Consider the following 25,003-nt stretch of genomic DNA (forward strand, 5'->3'; position numbering starts at 1 on the left):
TGGAACTTCTGCCAGACGCTTGTGCAAAAGAATAGACATAGCAGAGATCTGTCCTTTTAAAGAACTAGCTGATAAGCCTTTGTCCAAACCCTCTTGGAGAAAGGACAATATCCTAGGAATCCTAACCTTACTCCATGAGTAACTCTTGGATTCACACCAATAAAGATATTTACGCCATATCTTATGGTAGATTTTCCTGGTGACAGGCTTCCGAGCCTGTATTAAGGTATCAATGACTGACTCGGAGAAGCCACGCCTTGATAGAATCAAGCATTCAATCTCCATGCAGTCAGTCTCAGAGAAATTAGATTTGGATGATTGAAAGGACCTTGTATTAGAAGGTCCTGCCTCAGAGGCAGAGTCCATGGTGGAAGAGATGACATGTCCACTAGGTCTGCATACCAGGTCCTGCGTGGCCACGCAGGCGCTATCAGTATCACTGATGCTCTCTCCTGTTTGATTTTAGCAATCAGTCGAGGGAGCAGAGGAAACGGTGGAAACACATAGGCCAGGTTGAAGAACCAAGGAGCTGCTAGAGCATCTATCAGCATTGCTCCCGGGTCCCTGGACCTGGATCCGTAACAAGGAAGCTTGGCGTTCTGGCGAGACGCCATGAGATCCAGTTCTGGTTTGCCCCAACGATGGACCAGTTGAGCAAACACCTCCGGATGGAGTTCCCACTCCCCCGGATGAAAAGTCTGACGACTTAGAAAATCCGCCTCCCAGTTCTCTACGCCTGGGATGTGGATTGCTGACAGGTGGCAAGAGTGAGACTCTGCCCAGCGAATTATCTTTGAGACTTCTAACATCGCTAGGGAACTCCTGGTTCCCCCTTGATGGTTGATGTAAGCCACAGTCGTGATGTTGTCCGACTGAAATCTGATGAACCTCAGTGTTGCTAACTGAGGCCAAGCTAGAAGAGCATTGAATATTGCTCTTAACTCCAGAATATTTATTGGGAGGAGTTTCTCCTCCTGAGTCCACGATCCCTGAGCCTTCAGGGAGTTCCAGACTGCGCCCCAACCTAGAAGGCTGGCATCTGTTGTTACAATCGTCCAATCTGGCCTGCGAAAGGTCATACCCTTGGACAGATGGACCCGAGAAAGCCACCAGAGAAGAGAATCTCTGGTCTCTTAATCCAGATTTAGTAGAGGGGACAAATCTGAGTAATCCCCATTCCACTGACTTAGCATGCATAATTGCAGCGGTCTGAGATGCAGGCGCGCAAATGGCACTATGTCCATTGTCGCTACCATTAAGCCGATTACTTCCATGCACTGAGCCACTGACGAGCGTGGAATGGAATGAAGGACACGGCAAGCATTTAGAAGTTTTGATAACCTGGACTCTGTCAGGTAAATTTTCATCTCTACAGAATCTATAAGAGTCCCTAGGAAGGAGACTCTTGTGAGTGGTGATAGAGAACTCTTTTCCACGTTCACTTTCCACCCATGCGACCTCAGAAATCCCAGAACTATCTCTGTATGAGACTTGACAATTTGAAAGCTTGACGCCTGTATCAGGATGTCGTCTAGATACGGAGCCACCGCTATGCCTCGCGGTCTTAGAACCGCCAGAAGTGAGCCCAGAACCTTTGTAAAAATTCTCGGGGCAGTGGCCAACCCGAAAGGAAGAGCTACAAATTGGTAATGCCTGTCTAGAAAGGCAAACCTTAGGAACCGATGATGATCTTTGTGAATCGGTATGTGAAGGTAGGCATCCTTTAAGTCCACTGTGGTCATGTACTGACCCTCTTGGATCATGGGTAGGATGGTCCGAATAGTTTCCATTTTGAATGATGGAACTCTGAGGAATTTGTTTAAGATCTTTAGATCCAAGATTGGTCTGAAGGTTCCCTCTTTCTTGGGAACCACAAACAGATTTGAATAAAATCCCTGTCCTTGTTCCGTCCGCGGAACTGTATGGATCACTCCCATTACTAGTAGGTCTTGCACACAGCTTAGGAATGCCTCTTTCTTTATCTGGTTTGCTGATAACCTTGAAAGATGAAATCTCCCTTGTGGAGGAGAAGCTTTGAAGTCCAGAAGATATCCCTGAGATATGATCTCCAACGCCCAGGGATCCTGAACATCTCTTGCCCACGCCTGGGCGAAGAGAGAAAGTCTGCCCCCCACTAGATCCGTTTCCGGATAGGGGGCCGTTCCTTCATGCTGTCTTGGGGGCAGCAGCAGGCTTTCTGGCCTGCTTGCCCTTGTTCCAGGACTGGTTAGTTTTCCAGGCCTGTCTGGAATGAGCAACAGTTCCCTCTTGTTTTGAAGCAGAGAAGTTGATGCTGCTCCTGCCTTGAAATTTCGAAAGGCACGAAAATTAGACTGTTTGGCCTTTGATTTGGCCCTGTCCTGAGGAAGGGTATGACCCTTGCCTCCAGTAATGTCAGCAATAATTTCCTTCAAGCCAGGCCCGAATAAGGTCTGCCCCTTGAAAGGAATGTTGAGTAATTTAGACTTTGGATGGCGAATCCGGAATTCTTAGCCGTTAGTTTAGTCAAATGAACAATGGCATCAGAAACAAATGAGTTAGCTAGCTTAAGCGTTCTAAGCTTGTCAATAATTTCATTCAATGGAGCTGTCTGGATGGCCTCTTCCAGGGCCTCAAACCAGAATGCCGCCGCAGCAGTGACAGGCGCAATGCATGCAAGGGGCTGTAAAATAAAACCTTGTTGAATAAACATTTTCTTAAGGTAACCCTCCAATTTTTTATCCATTGGATCTGAAAAAGCACAACTGTCCTCAACCGGGATAGTGGTACGCTTTGCTAAAGTAGAAACTGCTCCCTCCACCTTAGGGACCGTCTGCCATAAGTCCCGTGTAGTGGCGTCTATTGGAAACATTTTTCTAAATATAGGAGGTGGGGAAAAGGGCACACCGGGTCTATCCCACTCCTTGCTAATAATTTCTGTAAGCCTTTTAGGTATAGGAAAAACGTCAGTACACACCGGCACTGCATAGTATCTATCCAGCCTACACAATTTCTCTGGAATTGCAACTGTGTTACAGTCATTCAGAGCAGCTAATACCTCCCCAAGCAATACACGGAGGTTCTCAAGCTTAAATTTAAAATTAGAAATCTCTGAATCAGGTTTCCCTGAGTCAGAGATGTCACCCACAGACTGAAGCTCTTCGTCCTCATGTTCTGCATACTGTGATGCAGTTTCAGACATGGCTCTAACAGCATTTGCGCGCTCTGTATCTCTCCTAACCCCAGAGCTATCGCGCTTGCCTCTTAATTCAGGCAATCTAGATAATACCTCTGACAGGGTATTATTCATGATTGCAGCCATGTCCTGCAAGGTAATCGCTATGGGCGTCCCTGATGTAATTGGCGCCATATTAGCGTGTGTCCCCTGAGCGGGAGGCGAAGGGTCTGACACGTGGGGAGAGTTAAAACAAGTTTACAAGCAATATAAAAAAACGTTACTGCGCCTTTAAGAAACACAAATTTTCCCAAATTTTGAAATAACAGCGAAAAAATGCAGTTACACTAACGAAATTTTTACAGTGTATGTAATAAGTTAGCAGAGCATTGCACCCACTTGCAAATGGATGATTAACCCCTTAATACCAAAAACGGAATAACAAATGACAAAAACGTTTTTTAAACAGTCACATCAACTGCCACAGCTCTACTGTGGCTTTTTACCTCCCTCAATACGACTTTTGAAGCCTTTTGAGCCCTTCAGAGAAGTCCTGGATCATGCAGGAAGAAGCTGGATGTCTGTGTCTGTAATTTTTGCTGTGCAAAAAAACGCCAAAATAGGCCCCTCCCACTCATATTACAACAGTGGGAAGCCCCAGGGAACTGTTTCTAGGCAAAATTCAAGCCAGCCATGTGGAAAAAACTAGGCCCCAATAAGTTTTATCACCAAACATATGTAAAAAACGATTAAACTTGCCAGCAAACGTTTTAAAAACAGAATTTATGTTTACCTGATAAATTACTTTCTCCAACGGTGTGTCCGGTCCACGGCGTCATCCTTACTTGTGGGATATTCTCTTCCCCAACAGGAAATGGCAAAGAGCCCAGCAAAGCTGGTCACATGATCCCTCCTAGGCTCCGCCTTCCCCAGTCATTCGACCGACGTAAAGGAGGAATATTTGCATACTAGAAACCATATGATACCGTGGTGACTGTAGTTAAAGAAAATAAATTATCAGACCTGATTAAAAAACCAGGGCGGGCCGTGGGCCGGACACACCGTTGGAGAAAGTAATTTATCAGGTAAACATAAATTCTGTTTTCTCCAACATAGGTGTGTCCGGTCCACGGCGTCATCCTTACTTGTGGGAACCAATACCAAAGCTTTAGGACACGGATGAAGGGAGGGAGCAAATCAGGTTACCTAGATGGAAGGCACCACGGCTTGCAAAACCTTTCTCCCAAAAATAGCCTCAGAAGAAGCAAAAGTATCAAACTTGTAAAATTTAGTAAAAGTGTGCAGTGAAGACCAAGTCGCTGCCTTACATATCTGATCAACAGAAGCCTCGTTCTTGAAGGCCCATGTGGAAGCCACAGCCCTAGTGGAATGAGCTGTGATTCTTTCAGGAGGCTGCCGTCCGGCAGTCTCATAAGCCAATCTGATGATGCTTTTAATCCAAAAAGAGAGAGAGGTAGAAGTTGCTTTTTGACCTCTCCTTTTACCATAATAAACAACAAACAAGGAAGATGTTTGTCTAAAATCCTTTGTAGCATCTAAATAGAATTTTAGAGCACGAACAACATCCAAATTGTGCAACAAACGTTCCTTCTTTGAAACTGGATTCGGACACAAAGAAGGCACGACTATCTCCTGGTTAATGTTTTTGTTAGAAACAACTTTCGGAAGAAAACCAGGTTTAGTACGTAAAACCACCTTATCTGCATGGAACACCAGATAAGGAGGAGAACACTGCAGAGCAGATAATTCTGAAACTCTTCTAGCAGAAGAAATTGCAACCAAAAACAAAACTTTCCAAGATAATAACTTAATATCAACGGAATGTAAGGGTTCAAACGGAACCCCCTGAAGAACTGAAAGAACTAAATTGAGACTCCAAGGAGGAGTCAAAGGTTTGTAAACAGGCTTGATTCTAACCAGAGCCTGAACAAAGGCTTGAACATCTGGCACAGCTGCCAGCTTTTTGTGAAGTAACACAGACAAGGCAGAAATCTGTCCCTTCAAGGAACTTGCAGATAATCCTTTCTCCAAACCTTCTTGAAGAAAGGATAGAATCTTAGGAATGTTTACCTTGTCCCAAGGGAATCCTTTAGATTCACACCAACAGATATATTTTTTCCATATTTTGTGGTAAATTTTTCTAGTTACAGGCTTTCTGGCCTGAACAAGAGTATCAATGACAGAATCTGAGAACCCTCGCTTTGATAAGATCAAGCGTTCAATCTCCAAGCAGTCAGTTGGAGTGAGACCAGATTCGGATGTTCGAACGGACCTTGAACAAGAAGGTCTCGTCTCAAAGGTAGCTTCCATGGTGGAGCCGATGACATATTCACCAGGTCTGCATACCAAGTCCTGCGTGGCCACGCAGGAGCTATCAAGATCACCGATGCCCTCTCCTGATTGATCCTGGCTACCAGCCTGGGGATGAGAGGAAACGGCGGGAATACATAAGCTAGTTTGAAGGTCCAAGGTGCTACTAGTGCATCTACTAGAGTCGCCTTGGGATCCCTGGATCTGGACCCGTAGCAAGGAACCTTGAAGTTCTGACGAGAGGCCATCAGATCCATGTCTGGAATGCCCCACAATTGAGTAATTTGGGCAAAGATTTCCGGATGGAGTTCCCACTCCCCCGGATGAAATGTCTGACGACTCAGAAAATCCGCTTCCCAATTTTCCACTCCTGGGATGTGGATTGCAGACAAGTGGCAGGAGTGAGTCTCCGCCCATTGAATGATTTTGGTCACTTCTTCCATCGCCAGGGAACTCCTTGTTCCCCCCTGATGGTTGATGTACGCAACAGTCGTCATGTTGTCTGATTGAAACCGTATGAACTTGGCCTTTGCTAGCTGAGGCCAAGCCTTGAGAGCATTGAATATCGCTCTCAGTTCCAGAATATTTATCGGGAGAAGAGATTCTTCCCGAGACCAAAGACCCTGAGCTTTCAGGGGTCCCCAGACCGCGCCCCAGCCCACCAGACTGGCGTCGGTCGTGACAATGACCCACTCTGGTCTGCGGAAGCTCATCCCCTGTGACAGGTTGTCCAGGGACAGCCACCAACGGAGTGAATCTCTGGTCCTCTGATCTACTTGTATCGTCGGAGACAAGTCTGTATAGTCCCCATTCCACTGACTGAGCATGCACAGTTGTAATGGTCTTAGATGAATTCGCGCAAAAGGAACTATGTCCATCGCCGCTACCATCAAACCTATTACTTCCATGCACTGCGCTATGGAAGGAAGAGGAACAGAATGAAGTATTTGACAAGAGTTTAGAAGTTTTGATTTTCTGGCCTCTGTCAGAAAAATCCTCATTTCTAAGGAGTCTATTATTGTTCCCAAGAAGGGAACCCTTGTTGACGGAGATAGAGAACTTTTTTCTACGTTCACTTTCCACCCGTGAGATCTGAGAAAGGCCAGGACAATGTCCGTGTGAGCCTTTGCTTGAGGAAGGGACGACGCTTGAATCAGAATGTCGTCCAAGTAAGGTACTACTGCAATGCCCCTTGGTCTTAGCACCGCTAGAAGGGACCCTAGTACCTTTGTGAAAATCCTTGGAGCAGTGGCTAATCCGAACGGAAGTGCCACAAACTGGTAATGCTTGTCCAGGAATGCGAACCTTAGGAACCGCTGATGTTCCTTGTGGATAGGAATATGTAGATATGCATCCTTTGAACCCACCGTGGTCATGAATTGACCTTCCTGGATGGAAGGAAGAATTGTTCGAATGGTTTCCATTTTGAACGATGGAACCTTGAGAAACTTGTTTAGGATCTTGAGATCTAAGATTGGTCTGAATGTTCCCTCTTTTTTGGGAACTACGAACAGATTGGAGTAGAACCCCATCCCTTGTTCTCCTAATGGAACAGGATGAATCACTCCCATTTTTAACAGGTCTTCTACACAATGTAAGAATGCCTGTCTTTTTATGTGGTCTGAAGACAATTGAGACCTGTGGAACCTCCCCCTTGGGGGAAGCCCCTTGAATTCCAGAAGATAACCTTGGGAGACTATTTCTAGTGCCCAAGGATCCAGAACATCTCTTGCCCAAGCCTGAGCGAAGAGAGAGAGTCTGCCCCCCACCAGATCCGGTCCCGGATCGGGGGCCAACATCTCATGCTGTCTTGGTAGCAGTGGCAGGTTTCTTGGCCTGCTTTCCTTTGTTCCAGCCTTGCATTGGTCTCCAGGCTGGCTTGGCTTGAGAAGTATTACCCTCTTGCTTAGAGGACGTAGCACTTGGGGCTGGTCCGTTTCTGCGAAAGGGACGAAAATTAGGTTTATTTTTGGCCTTGAAAGACCTATCCTGAGGAAGGGCGTGGCCCTTGCCCCCAGTGATATCAGAGATAATCTCTTTCAAGTCAGGGCCAAACAGTGTAGGGGCCCTTCAGAACCAATATCATCAGCGTCCTCATGCTCTTCAGTATTTTCTAAAACAGAGCAGTCGCGCTTTCGCTGATAAGTGGGCATTTTGGCTAAAATGTTTTTGATAGAATTATCCATTACAGCCGTTAATTGTTGCATAGTAAGGAGTATTGGCGCGCTAGATGTACTAGGGGCCTCCTGTGTGGGCAAGACTGGTGTAGACGAAGGAGGGGATGATGCAGTACCATGCTTACTCCCCTCACTTGAGGAATCATCTTGGGCATCATTTTCTCTAAATTTTGTGTCACATAAATCACATCTATTTAAATGAGAAGGAACCTTGGCTTCCCCACATTCAGAACACAGTCTATCTGGTAGTTCAGACATGTTAAACAGGCAAAAACTTGATAACAAAGTACAAAAAAACGTTTTAAAATAAATCGTTACTGTCACTTTAAATTTTAAACTGAACACACTTTATTACTGCAATTGCGAAAAAGTATGAAGGAATTGTTCAAAATTCACCAAAATTTCACCACAGTGTCTTAAAGCCTTAAAAGTATTGCACACCAAATTTGGAAGCTTTAACCCTTAAAATAACGGAACCGGAGCCGTTTTTATATTTAACCCCTTTACAGTCCCTGGTATCTGCTTTGCTGAGACCCAACCAAGCCCAAAGGGGAATACGATACCAAATGACGCCTTCAGAAAGTCTTTTCTATGTATCAGAGCTCCTCACACATGCATCTGCATGTCATGCTTCTCAAAAACAAGTGCGCAATAGAGGCGCGAAAATGAGACTCTGCCTATGATTAGGGAAAGCCCCTAGAGAATAAGGTGTCCAATACAGTGCCTGCCGGTTATTTTACATAATTCCCAAGATTAAAATAATTCCTCAAGGCTATGGAGTATAAAATATGTTTATATATAAATCGATTTAGCCCAGAAAATGTCTACAGTCTTAAAAAGCCCTTGTGAAGCCCTTTTTTTCTTTCTGTAATAAAAATGGCTTACCGGATCCCATAGGGAAAATGACAGCTTCCAGCATTACATCGTCTTGTTAGAATGTGTCATACCTCAAGTAGCAAAAGTCTGCTCACTGTTCCCCCAACTGAAGTTAATTCCTCTCAACAGTCCTGTGTGGAAACAGCCATCGATTTTAGTAACGGTTGCTAAAATCATTTTCCTCTTACAAACAGAAATCTTCATCTCTTTTCTGTTTCAGAGTAAGTAGTACATAACAGCACTATTTTAAAATAACAAACTCTTGATTGAATAATAAAAACTACAGTTAAACACTAAAAAACTCTAAGCCATCTCCGTGGAGATGTTGCCTGTACAACGGCAAAGAGAATGACTGGGGAAGGCGGAGCCTAGGAGGGATCATGTGACCAGCTTTGCTGGGCTCTTTGCCATTTCCTGTTGGGGAAGAGAATATCCCACAAGTAAGGATGACGCCGTGGACCGGACACACCTATGTTGGAGAAATACACTTTTATAAGAGTATGTATCTCTATTAATAAGCCTGATACCAGTCGCTATCACTGCATTTAAGGCTTTACTTACATTACTTCGGTATCAGCAGCATTTTCTAGCAAATTCCATCCCTAGAAAAATATTTTAACTGCACATACCTTATTACAGGAAAACCTGCACGCTATTCCCCCTCTGAAGTTACCTCACTCCTCAGAATATGTGAGAACAGCAAAGGATCTTAGTTACTTCTGCTAAGATCATAGAAAACACAGGCAGATTCTTCTTCTAAATACTGCCTGTGATAAACAGTACACTCCGGTACCATTTAAAAATAACAAACTTTTGATTGAAGAAATAAACTAAGTATAAAACACCACAGTCCTCTTACGACCTCCATCTTAGTTGAGAGTTGCAAGAGAATGACTGGATATGGCAGTGAGGGGAGGAGCTATATAGCAGCTCTGCTGTGGGTGATCCTCTTGCAACTTCCTGTTGGGAAGGAGAATATCCCACAAGTAATGGATGATCCGTGGACTGGATACACTTAACAAGAGAAAGTATATTAATATAACTGTGTTGGTTATTCAAAAACGGGGAATGGGTAAAAAAGGGATTATCCATCTTTTTAAAGAAGAAAAAATTTGGTGTAGACTGTCCCTTTAATAATAATGCCCCTGGCTACAGCCTTAATCGTCATTGAACACAGAAATAGTGTATGCGTTATGGGACTGTGACTGTGGGTCATCCTCCCCCTTGGTTAATCGACACAAGAGAATATGTGCAGCCTCAACAAATATGGTGGCAGGTTTCTCTGTAGTACACTATGGTGTGCGTAGTGTAAACCATGCCACCATATTTGTAAAAGCAAATTCATATACTTCCCCTACATTTAGAGCCCTGAGTTGTGCTGTTGGAGGCAGTTTAACTTTATTTTGTTTTTAATTTGAGATGGTTACTTTTTAAAAGGAATTCAAATTTTTTAGAGTGCACATGACTCAATGTGAACGACAATAGATATGTGTATAAAGCTCATCATCTCTCAAGAAACATAGGACCATGAGGCATAAAGCAGAACTTTGGTGGCCAAAGGATAACGTCCAGGGTGGAGTCATGGCACAATAGAGTGTGGTTGAAGTGCTTAATAGACGTGACTGGGTATTCATGAGGCTAGGCCATATTAATGGGCAGATAATAGTAAAGACAGCTACAGTTGTATGCAAAAGTTTAGACACCACTAAGATCAAATAACACATGTTGTTGATTTTCTAAATAAATATAATGTATAACAACCTCTACAGTGAACAAGTGTAAACTTGACATCTTTCTACAAATTGTAATACACAGTTACTATTAATTTGCTAAAATTAACGGGAGCAGGAGAAACACCAGGTCAGAACTTACAAGCCCAGACTATCCTTCAAAATTTAAGATAGTTGAGAGTTCTACTATACTATTTTTTCCCCTCAAAGTGCCAGTGAATATATATTAATATACATTATATATGATGAGCACTCTTTGGCCTCTAGTTATCAAAGTCTGGCGGACCTGATCCAACAGTGCTGATCAGGTCCACCAGACCTCGCTGAATACGGAGAGCAATACGCTCTCCGTATTCAGCATTGCACCAGCAGCTCACAAGAGCTGCTGGTGCAACGCCGCCCCCCTGCAGAATCGCGGCCAATCGGCTGCCAGCAGGGGGTGTCAATCAACCCGATCGTACTCGATCGGGTTGAATTCCGGCAATGTCTGTCCGCCTGCTCAGAGCAGGCGAACAGGGTTATGGAGCAGCGGCCTTTGTGACTGCTGCTTCATAACTGCTGTTTCTGGCGAGCCTGCAGGCTCGCCAGAAACACGGGCTGTCAAGCTCCTTTCGGAGCTTGATAGATAGGCCCCCTTGTGTTGTATATGAGAAGTTGTAGATTAGCAAGCAATGAGGAGAGAAAACAGTTAAAGTTAATTGGATGTCCAGACTGTCGCCCCCACAGTCATAGGGGTATATTTATCATGCTGCAGATGCAGCTTTTTCCACACGAGCCTTCATGCTCGCCGGAAACAAAAGTTTAGAAGCAGCGGACCTATGACCGCTGCTTCTTAACTCATCTGCCACCTCTGAGGTGGCGGACAGCAATTATCGGATACGATCGGAATGATTGACAACCCCTGCACATTCTCAGGCCAATCGTCAATCATTCCACTAGAAATGATTGTGCAATGTTAAATCCAGACAGCATATGCTACAGTGGATCATGTCCGTCCGACAGTTGTTAAATCTACCTCTTAGTATGAATACACCCAGATTATTCGTCAGATGCCCACAGGCAGGTTTGTTACCAGAAGGGCTGCCATATTGCCACTTTAAAAGAGGAACTTTATGAAAAATACATATGTCAGAGGCCTTTTAAAGAAACTTTCTGAAACTGTTGATCATAAGAACCCTGACATCTATTTTTCATAAGGGTCATAATTTATAGAGGCAATATGTTTCCATAGGTTGTTTGGTCTAGAGTTAAAGGGACGGTCTAGTCCAAAAAAAACTTTCATGATTCAGATAGAGAATGTCATTTTAAACAGTTTTCCCATTTACTTTTATCACCAATTTTGCTTTGTTCTCTTGGTATACTTAGTTGAAAGCTAAACCTAGGAGGTTCATATGCTAATCTCTAAGCCCTTGAGGGCCGCCTCTTCTCTCAGGGCATTTTGACGGTTTGTCACCACTAGAGGGTGTTTAGTTCATGTGTGTCATATAGATAATACTGTGCTCATGCACGTGGAGTTCAGGTAAGCCAGCTCTGATTGGCTAAAATGGATGTCTGTCAAAAGAACTGAAATTAGGGGTCAGTTTGCAGAGGCTTAGATACAAGATAATCACAGAGGTAAAAAGTGTATTCATATAACTGTGTTGGTTGTGCAAAACTAGGGAATGGGTAATAAAGGGATTATCTATCTTTTTCAACAATAAAAAATTCTGGTGTAGACTGTCCCTTTAACTTCCTCTACATGGTTAATTTCCAAATAATGTCTGGCAAATAAATACATTTTCCAAAAGTTAAATAATATTTCTATACCTGTACTTATTACACTTTCAGTTCTTTTCAATGCTCTACCCTATGTTTCTTGTCGACATTCTCTTTAAGTATTTGAATTACAATAATGTAAAGTGTTTATGGTTTTCTATGTAGTTTTTTTAGTATAGTCAAATGGACCAGGGCACTGAAAATAATACAGTTTTGATCTAACGCTTTTGATTAAATATGCCAGCTGGTGTTGAAAATCAAGCCTATTGTACACAGGAATTACATGTAACACAAAAGAATAATTTCTCTCATTTTAATATTGAGTTCGCTTTTCCTTTCCAAAGTAACACACTATAGCTAGTCATCTTCTTTATTGATACTACATAAAATTGTACAGGATCATTTATAAAACCGATATTTATCAGTAAAGATTTGACTTTATACAGAGTATATGGTGTACTACTTATTTACTGTTCATTTATTAAGACCATATGAAGATAAAACAACCGAGAATTAAAAAAAGTCACAATTAAATATAAAGGGTCAGACATGTAAGTCAAATTTAAACTCGTTATTCAGACCGAAAGGTGAACATGAAATCATATTTTTATTATTATCAGTAGTAGTAGTATTTGCCACAGAAAGATGATAAAAGGAAATGCCCTTATGTGTTAGAACATTTTATTATTGCTCTATCCAGTTCAATACATATTTGAAGTGAGATCCAGAGCAGCAGTGCACTGCTGGGAGCTAGCTGAACACATCTGGTGATCCAATGGCAAGAAGCAAATGTGTAGCCACCAATCACACGCTAATAGTGCACTGCTGCTGCTGAGGATATGTATATGTGCTTTCAACAAATTATACCAAAAGAACCAAGAACATTTAAAAATAGAAGTGAATTTAAAAGTGTTTTAAAATTACATGCTCTATCTAAATCCATAACATTTAATTTTGATTCATGTCCTTTACCCCCCAAGGACCAGGATTTTAAGAGAAAAAAAAAATGTTTAGCATTTTTGTGATCACTCTATTTAAATAGAAATAAAGCCTTTTTTATTTGCCTATACGAACACATATACACATACTTTACATTGCTGACATTGGCGATGTAAAGGATCCCTTTTAAATATATACCTATGTACCCCTAAACCGACATAACCCACCACTGCAAACTAACCCTACACTACTTAACCTCTTAACCGCCAATAGCCCACAACACCACACTTCCTAATTTATTAACCCCTATACAGCCAATAGCCCTCTGCAATACAGTTATTCCAGCTCTTTTGGGCTAAAAAAAACAAAAAAACAAAAAAAACCTATTCTAAAAAATAAATAAAAATCCTTACTCTAACCCCAAAGTTTCTACTCACCCAACTTGACTCTGGTGGTGCTCCTCTTGTTTCTTCATGGAGGGGGTTCCACCAGGGCGGTCATCTTCATCTTCAAGCCGGTGGTCCCCTTCTTCCATCCGATGCTTCTTTGATTGGACTAATAATTAAAAATCAGCCAATAGAAATGTAAAGGCACCCCTATATAAGAATGAACCTCACATTGAAGCTTTAGTGTGCGGTATTGGCCGCATAAAGAGGACATCTCCAAGAAGAAGAAAAGTAGCATTGGATGGAAGATGGAAGAGGAAGACCACTGGCATGAAGATGAAGAGGACTGCAGCCATGAAGAAAGTAGAGGCGCACCACGGAGTTAAGTTGGGTGAGTAGAAACTTTGGGGTTTAGAGTTAGGATTTTTTTGGGTGTTTTTTTTATTTAGAATAGGTGATTTTTTTAGCCCAAAAGAGCTGAAATAACTTTAGGGCAATGCCCTACAATATGCCCTTCTTAGGTCAATCTTTTTTTTTAGGATAGGGATTTTTTTAAGGTTAGGTTTTTATTTTTAGATTAGGACTTTATTTTAAAATAGGGTTTTTTATTGAGCAAAAAAGCCTTTAGATTTTAGGGCAAGGCCCTATCATATGACCAACAAAATACAACAAAATACTCTCTTCAGGGCAATCTTTTTTTTCTACGATAGGGCTTTTTTTGGGGGGGGGGGGGTTACTTTTATTGTAGAATGGGGTTGTATTTATTCTAGAAAAATAAATTTTAATACATGGCAATGCATATCATTTTAACATTGTATATAAATGTTTATAACAGGGAGTTTTTTGTATACTTTATTATCAGCTAGATTGCAGACATGAAGTTGGTGTAGGCATTCTGTGTAAGTTAGCTGGGCGTTCCAGGAGAGTATAAGGAAGACATGACGTAGGTGTAGGCAGTCTGTGGGGGTTAGCTGGTTTTTCAAGGGGAGTGTAGCTAAAATGTGACGTAAGTGTAGGCAGGATTAGGGAGTTAGTGTGCATTCCAGGGGGAGTATAGCTAACATATGACGTAGGTGGGAGTTAACCGGGCGTTCCAGGGGAGTAACATGCACTTTAATTGGGATACATCGCCAGCAGTGCAATATATTTCAATCTGTGAAGTACAGGTTACAAATAGGGTGTCAGCCATGTTTGTCTCGCTACCTTTTCAGTGGCGAGACTTTACAGTGTGAGGCAGCTAGTATAGGTTTAGGAAAGTAAGGTCACACAGGCATTATTTGAAGTGTTCCTACACAGAAACCGTGTTTGGTTTCAGTGAGTGCACTGTTTTGTTAAACTAGGAAGGAGTTGTCTTCTGCTTTGCAGTTGGGTTTAAACTGTAAAAATGTTGTTACAATATACAGAGACGTAGAGGACGAAGCTACTACGTCAATAGGGTACTTAGGGCAAAGTACTGCATGATGCAGTAGCTACGTTCAGTAGGAAACGTAAGAGACATAAGTATATAGCCACCAATCAACATCTAGCTCCCAGTAGTGCATTGCTGCTACTCACCTATCTAGCAGCTAGATTACGAGTTGTGCGTTAGGCTGAAAAAGCAGCGTTAAGAGGTCCTAACGCTGCTTTTTTACACCCGCTGGTATTACGAGTCTTGAAAGTTTAGGGTCACCGCACACTTTTTTGGCCTTACCGCAAAACAACTTACGTAAACTTCGTAAAGTCTTTTTTCTATGGGACTTCCATAGCGCCGGTATTACGAGTCTGTCCTGGGAGGCCAAAAGGTGAGCGGTGTACCCTACCCCGTCAAGAGTCCTAACGCATTTTAAAGTCAGTAGTTAAGAGTTTTATGGTACAACGCTGTAACATAAAACTCATAACTAAAGTGCTAAAAAGTACACTAACACCCATAAACTACCTATTAACGCCTAAACCGAGGCCCTCCCGCATCGCAAACACTAAAATAACATTTTAACCCCTAATCTGCCGCTCCGGACACCGCCGCCACCTACATTATATTTATGAACCCCTAATCTGCTGCCCCCAACATCGCCAACACCTACATTATATTTATTAACCCCTAATCTGCCGTTCCCAATGTCGCCGCCACCTACCTACACTTATTAATCCCGAATCTGCCGCCCCCAACGTCGCCGCCACTATAATAAACATATTAACCCCTAAACCTCCACCCTCCCGCCTCGCAAACATTAGTTAAATATTATTAACCCCTAATTTGCCGTCCCTAACATCGCCGCCACCTACCTACACTTATTAACCACTAATCTGCCGCCCTAATGTTGCCGCCACTATACTAAATGTATTAAACCCTAAACCTAAGTCTAACACTAACCATAACACCCCCTAACTTAATATAATTACAATAAATCTAAAGAAAACTTACTATTAATAACTAAATAATTCCTTTTTAAAACTAAATACTTACCTATAAAATAAACCCTAAGATAGCTACAATATAACTAATAGTTACATAGTAGCTAGCTTAGGGTTTATTTTCATTTTACAGGCAAGTTTGTATTTATTTTAACTAGGTAGAATAGTTACTAAACAGTTATTAACTATTTAATAAATACCTAGCTAAACCTAGGTACCTTGCTTAACCTAAGTTACACTAACACCTAACACTACACTATAATTAAATAAATTAACTAAATTAACAACAACTAAATAAATTAAATTAGCTAAATTACAAAAAAAACAAAACACTAAATTACAGAAAATAATAAACAAATTACAAGATTTTTAAACTAATTACACCTAATCTAATAGCCCTATCAAAATAAAAAAGCCCACCCAAAATAAAAAAAACCCCTAGCCTAAACTAAACTATCAATAGCCCTTAAAAGGGCCTTTTGCGGGGCATTGCCACAAAGAAATCAGCTCTTTTACCTGTAAAAAAAAATACAAACAACCCCCCAACAGTAAAACCCACCACCCACACAACCAACCCCCTAAATAAAATACTAACTAAAAAAAACTAAGCTCCCCATTGCCCTGAAAAGGGCATTTGGATGGGCATTGCCCTTAAAAGGGCAGTTAGCTCTATTGCAGGCCCAAACCCTAACCTAAAAATAAAACTCACCCAATACACCCTTAAAAAACACTAACCCCCTGAAGATCGACTTACAGTTCTGAAGAGGGGTCATCCATTCTCAAGGAAGCGGCAGAAGTCTTCATCCAAGCCGGGCGAAGTGGTCCTCCAACGGGCAGAAGTCTTCATCCAGATGGCATCTTCTATCTTCATCCATCCGACGCGGAGCATCCTCTTCTTCCAACGACTAAAGACAAATGAAGGTTCCTTTAAGTGACGTCATCCAAGATGGCGTTCCTTAGATAATTGGAATCTAAGGGACGCCATCTTGGATGACGTCACTTAAAGGAACTTTCATTCAGTAAGAAGACTCCGGATGAAGAGGATGCTCCGCGTCGGATGGTTTGAAGATGGAGCCGCTCCGCGTCGGATGGATGAAGATTGAAGATGCCGTCTGGATGATGATTTCTGCCCTTCTGGAGGACCACTTCGCCCGGCTTGGATGAAGACTTCTCCCGGCTTCATTGAGGACTTCGGCCCGGTTGGATGAAGACTTCTGCCGCTTCCTTGAGGATGGATGTCCGGTCTTCAGAACTGTAAGTCGATCTTCAGGGGGTTAGTGTTAAGGTTTTTTAAGGGTGTATTGGGTGGGTTTTATTTTTAGGTTAGGGTATTATTAGAGGAGCTTAGGTATTTTTAGTTAGTATTTTATTTGGGGGGTTGGTTGTGTGAGTGGTGGGTTTTACTGTTGGGGGGGGGTTTTGTATTTTTTTTAAAGGTAAAAGAGCTGATTTCTTTGGGGCAATGCCTCGCAAAAGGCCCCTTTAAGGGCTATTGATAGTTTAGTTTAGGCTAGGGTTTTTTTTTATTTTGGGGGGGATTTTTTTATTTTGATAAGGCTATTAGATTAGGTGTAATTAGTTTAAAAATCTGTCATTTGTTTATTATTTTCTGTAATTTAGTGTGTTTTTTGTACTTTAGCTAATTTAATGTAATTTATTTAATTGTTGTTAATTTAGTTAATTTATTTAATTATAGTGTAGTGTAAGGTGTTATTGTAACTTAGGTTAGGTTTTATTTTACAGGTCAATTTGTATTTATTTTAGCTAGGAAGTTATTAAATAGTTAATAACTATTTAGTAACTATTCTACCTAGTTAAAATAAATACAAACTTGCCTGTAAAAGTTACAATGTAACTATTAGTTAGTTTATTTTATAGGTAAGTATTTAGTTTAAAATAGGAATTATTTAGTTATTAATAGTAAGTTTTCTTTAGATTTATTGTAATTATACTTAAAGGGACATGGAACCCACATTTTTTCTTTCATGATTTAGAAAGAGAATGCAATTTTAAACATCTTTCTAATTTACTTCTATTATCTAATTTGTTTTATTCTCTTGATATGCTTTGCTGAAAAGCATATCTAGATATGCTCAGTAGCTGCTGATTGGTTGCTGCACATAGAAGCCTCATGTGATTGGCTCACCCATGTGCACTGCTTTTTCTTCAACTAAGGATATCTAAAAAATGAAGCAAAATAAATAATAGAAGTAAATTGTAATGTTGTTTAAATTTGTATTGTCTATCTGAATCATAAAAGAAAAATTTTGGGTTTAGTGGCACTTTAAGTTAGGGGGTGTTAGGGTTAGACTTAGGTTTAGGGGTTAATACATTTAGTATAGTGGCGGCGATGTTGGGGCGGCAGATTAGGGGTTAATAAGTGTAGGTAGGTTGCGTCGACATTGGGGGCGGCAGATTAGGGGTTAATAAATATAATGTATGTGTCTGTGATGTTGGGGGCAGCAGATTAGGGGTTCATAAGTATAATGTAGGTGGCGGCGGTGTCCGGAGCAGCAGGTTAGGGGTTAATAAATATAATGGAGGTGTCGGCGATGTAGGGGGCGGCAGATTAGGGGTTAATAAGTGTAAGATTAGGGGTGTTAGGTGGAAACATAAAATGTGTTGCCCCATAGAAATCAATGGGGCTGCGTTAAGGAGTTTTACGCTGCTTTTTTTTATTTCAGCCGGCTCTCCCCATTGATTCCTATGGGGAAATCGTGCACGAGCACGTACGACCAGCTCACCGCTGACTTAAGCAGCGCTGGTATTGGAGTGCGGCAATGAGCAAAATTTTGCTCAACGCTCACTTCTTGCCTAATAACGCCGGGTTTATAAAAACTCGTAATACCAGCGCTGCAGGTAAGTGAGCGGTGAGACAAAACTGCTCGTTAGCACCGCATAGCCTCTAACGCAAAACTCGTAATCTAGGTGTTTGTTTGCTTTTAAATAAAGAATACCAAAAGAACAAAGTAAATATGATAGCAGAAGCAAAATATCACTTAAAACTGTATGTTCTATCTAGATCATGGGAAGGTCATAAAATTTAATACACCTTTCCTTTAATTCCTGGTTTAAATGGATTAAAAATAATACTATTTAATAAAATAATCTAAATTATAGTTTAAAACTCTCCATGTACCTTTTATTTTCTTTAATTATCTGTGCACTATTTGTCTATGGTGGAACAAAAAAATGTCAGGAAAAAAATAGTTTTTAGATTTTTTTTATTTATTTGTTTTACATATTAGGGTTTTATGTTTTATGTAATTACATTTTGTACATTTCAACTGAAAGTGCAAGCATTTTATAAATAATGAATGAAAAAAGCAATAGCATGTATCTAAGATGTTAACAGTACCCTGGATTAGAGCTTTATATTTAGAAATGTCTAAACACTGGAGGGCTCACTTACAAAGTAATATATAACAGACTTATAATGCCAGAATGGAAATATGAAATAACACAGGATAGGGCTTAGGCCAAATATTCATTATCTTAGACTTACAAGCTAAGGTTCAGAACTACTACACTATTAAAGAGGAAAATGATTCAAAGTAAACATTGTCAGCATTTAGTGAACCATAAAAGAAAAAAAATAGGGTTTCATATCCCTTTAAAGGGCCATAATACTCAAATGTTTAAACACTTTAAAGTGCTGCAGCATAGCTGTAAAAAGCTGACTAGAAAATATCACCTGAACATCTCTATGTAAAAAAGAAAGATATTTTACCCCAAAAGTTCCTCAGTAGCGACCTCCCATTGTAAAGGATTTCTAAGCAGCATTTTAGTGTGTCTGTCCTGGGACAGCTGAAAGGATGAGCCTCGTGAACTCTCATATTATTTCACCAATCAGGTAAAGGAAGCTTACTATGAAATCTCATGAGAGTTAAGTCAAATCTCATGAGATCACAGTAAGAGTTCATGACCTCAGCACTGCTGATGCTGATTGGCTGCTGTTCATTTCTTCATTTTTTTTTTTTTTTACCTGCAGCTGGGAGCAGGTGAAGTATAACTTTTTACACAGAACTTACTCTGCTGAGCTGAGGAAATTGTGAGGTAAAATATCTTCCTTTTTTACATAGAGATGCTCAGGTGATATTTTCCTGTCAGCATTTTATAGTTATACTGCATCAGTTTCAAGTGATTTAGCATATGAGTATTATGTCCCTTTAAGTTAAACTGATTTTGAAACTAACAAGAAGTGCAGGTTTGTGCACTCACCCTTGCTAGCATTGTTCACTGCATAATAAAGATTTGGTGTTTATTAAAATAATAAAGTGTGGATAATTGTAAAGACCTCTATATTCTCTAGGATTTAATTTAACCACAAAAAACAACAACTCAGTGCTGCCCTCTTTGGTATTTAAGGGGATAAAGATTGTCTAGAGGCTATTAAAATGTGTAATCCTAAGTGTCTGTACAAATCATTGCAGTTGTGTTAACTTTAAGAACTGTATTTGACCCTTTTGTGCGCTAGAAGGAAATGTCTTTTCACATTATGTTTTAATTTTTAATTTGTAATAGCACTTGTTAAAATACAACACAATAAAGTTTATTTATTTTTTTACCTGTGATGGTGTAAGGATAATAGTTCCAGGCCTTTTCTGTAATGTAGAATATCTTCGGAACAAAGCCTCGTACCCATGCTGGCAGTTTACTGGAAATATAGAACATCTACTTAAATTTACTGAAACAATTCAATAACACAAAGCAAAATGTTAACTATAGGAAATATTTTTCTAAATGTATAATACGTTCAGTTTAGGATTTTCAGTTTAAAGGGACAGTAAACACACATTGCTATGTAATATTAAATGTTTGATTACATGTAGTAAACATTTTGCAATATACTTTAATTGTTTAGTTTACTGCCTTTTCCTGTAATTTAAGTCTGAAATAATAATATTTTTTTCTTACCTGATAAATTCCTTTCTTTCTTGGTGGTGATAGCCCACGAAAAACCTTACTTGTTGGAATTCATCTCCTGGCCATCAGGAGGAGGCAAAGGCACCCTACACAAAGCTTTAAATATCCTACCCACTTCCCTTTGTCTCCCAGTAGTACATCGATTTATCAAGCTGTAGCGGACAGGGGCACACATCCATGCCCCTGTCTGCCAGAGCTCGCAGATTTGCTGGCACCTCTTTACCCTAATATCTTTCCTACTTCTTCCTCCTTTCGTTGGCTATGGGGTAGATTTATGAAAGCCTTAAGCAGGCTTTGCATCATTTACGACTGCAGGTTCTCACAAGTCCTAACCTTTCTCCACCTATTAGTTGGCGAATTTCAATCCCCCCGGTCTCGTCTGAATGTGGAGATTGACAACTCCTGCCCGTGCGTGATTGGCAGGGGTCAGGATTGCACACAAGCGCAAAATAGCGCTCATGTGATATGCTGAATACCATGCCCCTGTCTGTACATATGGTGACTTATTTTTATGTTTTACTCTTGCTAAGGCACTATTGAAAGTTTCACAAGTAGATGGCATTTTATTCATATTTTTATCTATGCTGCTTCAGTGATTGCTCGCAGACCCAGAAATGCACCAGTAAATCTGTATTTTTTGTATGTTCTGTGAATTCCACTGCCACCACATGAAATGTTAAGGCCCTGCTAAACAAAGCCTCAGTACATAAAAAGGAGAAACTAAACATGATCTCAATTGTGATCCAAACGTTTGCACGCGAGTGATAAGGGGTTGATCACAGGTGCTCATCGGGCTCACCGGTGGTATTACGAGTTGAAAGTAAACGATCGCTTGAGCACAATCGCGATATACACTAGAAGGATTACCGCGTCCTCAGAGCTCTGATTAACTGTTTTGCAAAACAAAAAACAGAATTTATGCTTACCTGATAAATTACTTTCTCTTGTGATGTATCGAGTCCACGGATTCATCCTTTACTTGTGGGATATTCTCCTTCCCAACAGGAAGTGGCAAAGAGAGCACACAGCAGTGCTGTCCATATAGCTCCCCCTCCAGCTCCACCCCCCAGTCATTCGACCGAAGGTTAGGAAGAAAAAGGAGAAACCATAGGGTGCAGTGGTGACTGTAGTTTAAACAAAAAAGCCACCTGACTTAATAGCCAGTAGCGGGCCGTGGACTCGATACATCACAAGAGAAAGTAATTTATCAGGCAAGCATAAATTCTGTTTTCTCTTGTAAGATGTATCGAGTCCACGGATTCATCCTTTACTTGTGGGATACCAATACCAAAGCTTTAGGACAAGGATGAAGGGAGGGAACAAGACAGGTACCTTAAACAGAAGGCACCACTGCTTGTAAAACCTTTCTCCCAAAAATAGCCTCCGAAGAAGCAAAAGTATCGAATTTGTAAAATTTGGAAAAAGTATGCAGCGAAAACCAAGTCGCTGCCTTACAAATCTGTTCAACAGAAGCCTCATTTTTAAAAGCCCATGTGGAAGCCACTGCTCTGGTAGAATGAGCAGTAATTGTTTCGGGAGGCTGCTGGCCAGCAGTCTCATAGGCCAAACGGATGATGCTTTTCAGCCAAAAGGAAAGAGAGGTAGCAGTCGCCTTCTGACCTCTCCTCTTACCAGAATAGATGACAAACAATGAAGTTGTTTGTCTGAAATCCTTAATTGCTTGTAAATAGAACTTTAACCCCTTAATGACCGCAGCACTTTTCCATTTTCTGTCCGTTTGGGACCAAGGCTATTTTTACATTTTTGTGGTGTTTGTGTTTAGCTGTAATTTTCCTCTTGCTCATTTATTGTACCCACACATATTATATACCGTTTTTCTCGCCATTAAATGGACTTTCCAAAGATACCATTATTTTCATCATATCTTATAATTTATTATAATTTTTTTTATAAAATATGAGAAAAAAATAGAAAAAAAACACTTTTTCTAACTTTGACCCCCAAAATCTGTTACACATCTACAACCACAAAAAAACACCCATGCTAAATATTTTCTAAATTTTGTCCTGAGTTTAGAAATACCCAATGTTTACATGTTCTTTGCTTTTTTTTGCAAGTTATAGGGCCATAAATACAAGTAGCACTTTGCTATTTCCAAACCATTTTATTCAAGACTAACGCTAGTTACATTGGGACACTGATATCTTTCAGGAATCCCTGAATATCCCTTGACATGTATATATATTTTTTTAGAAGACATCCCAAAGTATTGATCTAGGCCAATTTTGGTATATTTCATGCCACCATTTCACCGCCAAATGCGATCAAATACAAAAAGTCGTTCACTTTTTCACAAACTTTCGGTTTCTCACTGAAATTATTTACAAACAGCTTGTGCAATTATGGCATAAATGGTTGTAAATTTTTCTCTGGGATCCCCTTTGTTCAGAAATAGCAGACATATATGGCTTTGGCATTGCTTTTTGGTAATTAGAAGGCCGCTAAATGCCGCTGCGCACCACACGTGTATTATGCCCAGTAGTGCAGGGGTTAATTAGGGAGCTTGTAGGGAGCTTATAGGGTTAATTTTAGCTTTAGTGTAGTGTAGCAGACAACCCAAAGTATTGATCAAGGCCCATTTTGGTATATTGCATGCCACCATTTTACCGCTAAATGCGATCAAATTAAAAAAAACGTTGAATTTTTCACAATTTTAGGTTTCTCACTGAAATTATTTACAAATAGCTTGTGCAATTATGGCACAAATGGTTGTAAATTCTTCTCTGGGATCCCCTTTGTTCAGAAATAGCAGACATATATGACTTTGGCGTTGCTTTCTGGTAATTAGAAGGCCGCTAAATGCTGCTGCGCATCACACGTGTATTATGGCTAGCAGTGAAGGGGTTAATTAGGTAGTTTGTAGGGAGCTTGCAGGGTTAATTTTAGCTTTAGTGTAGAGATCAGCCTCCCACCTGACACATCAGACCCCCTGATCCCTCCCAAACAGCTCCCTTCCCTCCCCCACCCCACAATTGTCTCCGCCATCTTAAGTACTGGCAGAAAGTCTGCCAGTACTAAAATAAAAGGTTTTTTTATTTTTATTTTTATTTTTTTAAAGCATATTTATATATGCTGGGGGTGTAGCATCCCCCCTTAGCCCCCAACCTCCCTGATCCCCCCAAACAGCTCTCTAATCCTCCCCATCTGCCTTATTGGGGGCCATCTTGGGTACTGGCAGCTGTCTGCCAGTACCCATTTTGCAAAATAAAACGTTTTTTTTTTGTTTTTATTTTTAGTTTCTGTAGTGTAGCTTCCCCCCCCCCACAGACCAACCCCCACCACCTGCCTGATCTTTTTACTGCCAACTTTATTTCCCCTTTTTAGTAAATTTTAATGGTACTTTTTCTGTAGTGCAGCGGTTCCCACCCGCTCCCTCCCGTGCACGCGCCCGCCCCCACCCCCCGTGCACGCGTGCGCGCCCATGCGCGCCCCCCGGGCATTCCCGCCCCCGATCCCGCCCCCCTCAGCATCATCCGGGGCCATCGATGGCCGCCACCCGCCTCCCACACCGGCTCCTATCCACCCTCAAACGTAGCCGTTAATGTCCGGTGCAGAGAGGGCCACAGAGTGGCTCTCTCTGCATCGGATGGCTACAAATGGTTATTGCAGGATGCCTCGATATCGAGGCATCACTGCAATAACCGGAAAGCAGCTGGAAGCGAGCAGGATCGCTTCCAGCTGCTTTCCACACCGAGGACGTGCAGGGTACGTCCTCAGGCATTAACTGCCTTTTTTTTGAGGACGTACCCTGCACGTCCTCGGTCGTTAAGGGGTTAAAGCACAAACCACATCAAGATTGTGTAACAGACGTTCCTTCTTCGAAGAAGGATTAGGACACAGAGAAGGAACAACAATTTCCTGGTTAATATTCTTATTAGACACAACCTTAGGAAGAAAACCGGGTTTGGTACGCAAAACTACCTTATCTGCATGGAAAACCAGGTAAGGTGAATCACACTGTAAAGCAGATAACTTTGAAACTCTTCGAGCAAGAGATAGCTACCAAAAACAAAACTTTCCAAGATAAAAGCTTAATATCTATGGAATGTAAAGGTTCAAACGGAACCCCTTGCAGAACTGAAAGAACTAAATTCAGACTCCATGGCGGAGTCACAGGTCTATAAACAGGCTTGATTCTGACTAAAGCCTGACTAAACGCTTGAACGTCTGGTACCTCTGCCAGACGTTTATGTAAAAGAATAGACAAAGCAGATATCTGTCCTTTTAAGGAACTAGCTGATAATCGTTTCTCCAATCCTTCTTGGAGAAAGGACAATATCCTGGGAATCCTAATCTTACTCCATGAGTAACCCTTGG

At 41.1% G+C, this 25,003-nt stretch overlaps 1 protein-coding gene across 1 annotated transcript in view; it reads right to left on the bottom strand.

The window, feature by feature from the left end:
* Nucleotides 1–25,003, bottom strand: part of LOC128638604 (cytoplasmic phosphatidylinositol transfer protein 1) — a 340,423-nt gene that overhangs the window by 121,894 nt on the left and 193,526 nt on the right. Inside the window, exon 3 of the mRNA XM_053690660.1 lies at nt 20,308–20,396. Coding sequence (XP_053546635.1) covers nt 20,308–20,396 — 89 coding nt within the window. The remainder of the gene's footprint in view (nt 1–20,307; nt 20,397–25,003) is intronic.

This window comes from Bombina bombina, chromosome 8, assembly GCF_027579735.1.
Source record: "Bombina bombina isolate aBomBom1 chromosome 8, aBomBom1.pri, whole genome shotgun sequence".
NCBI classification, from domain to species: domain Eukaryota; kingdom Metazoa; phylum Chordata; class Amphibia; order Anura; family Bombinatoridae; genus Bombina; species Bombina bombina.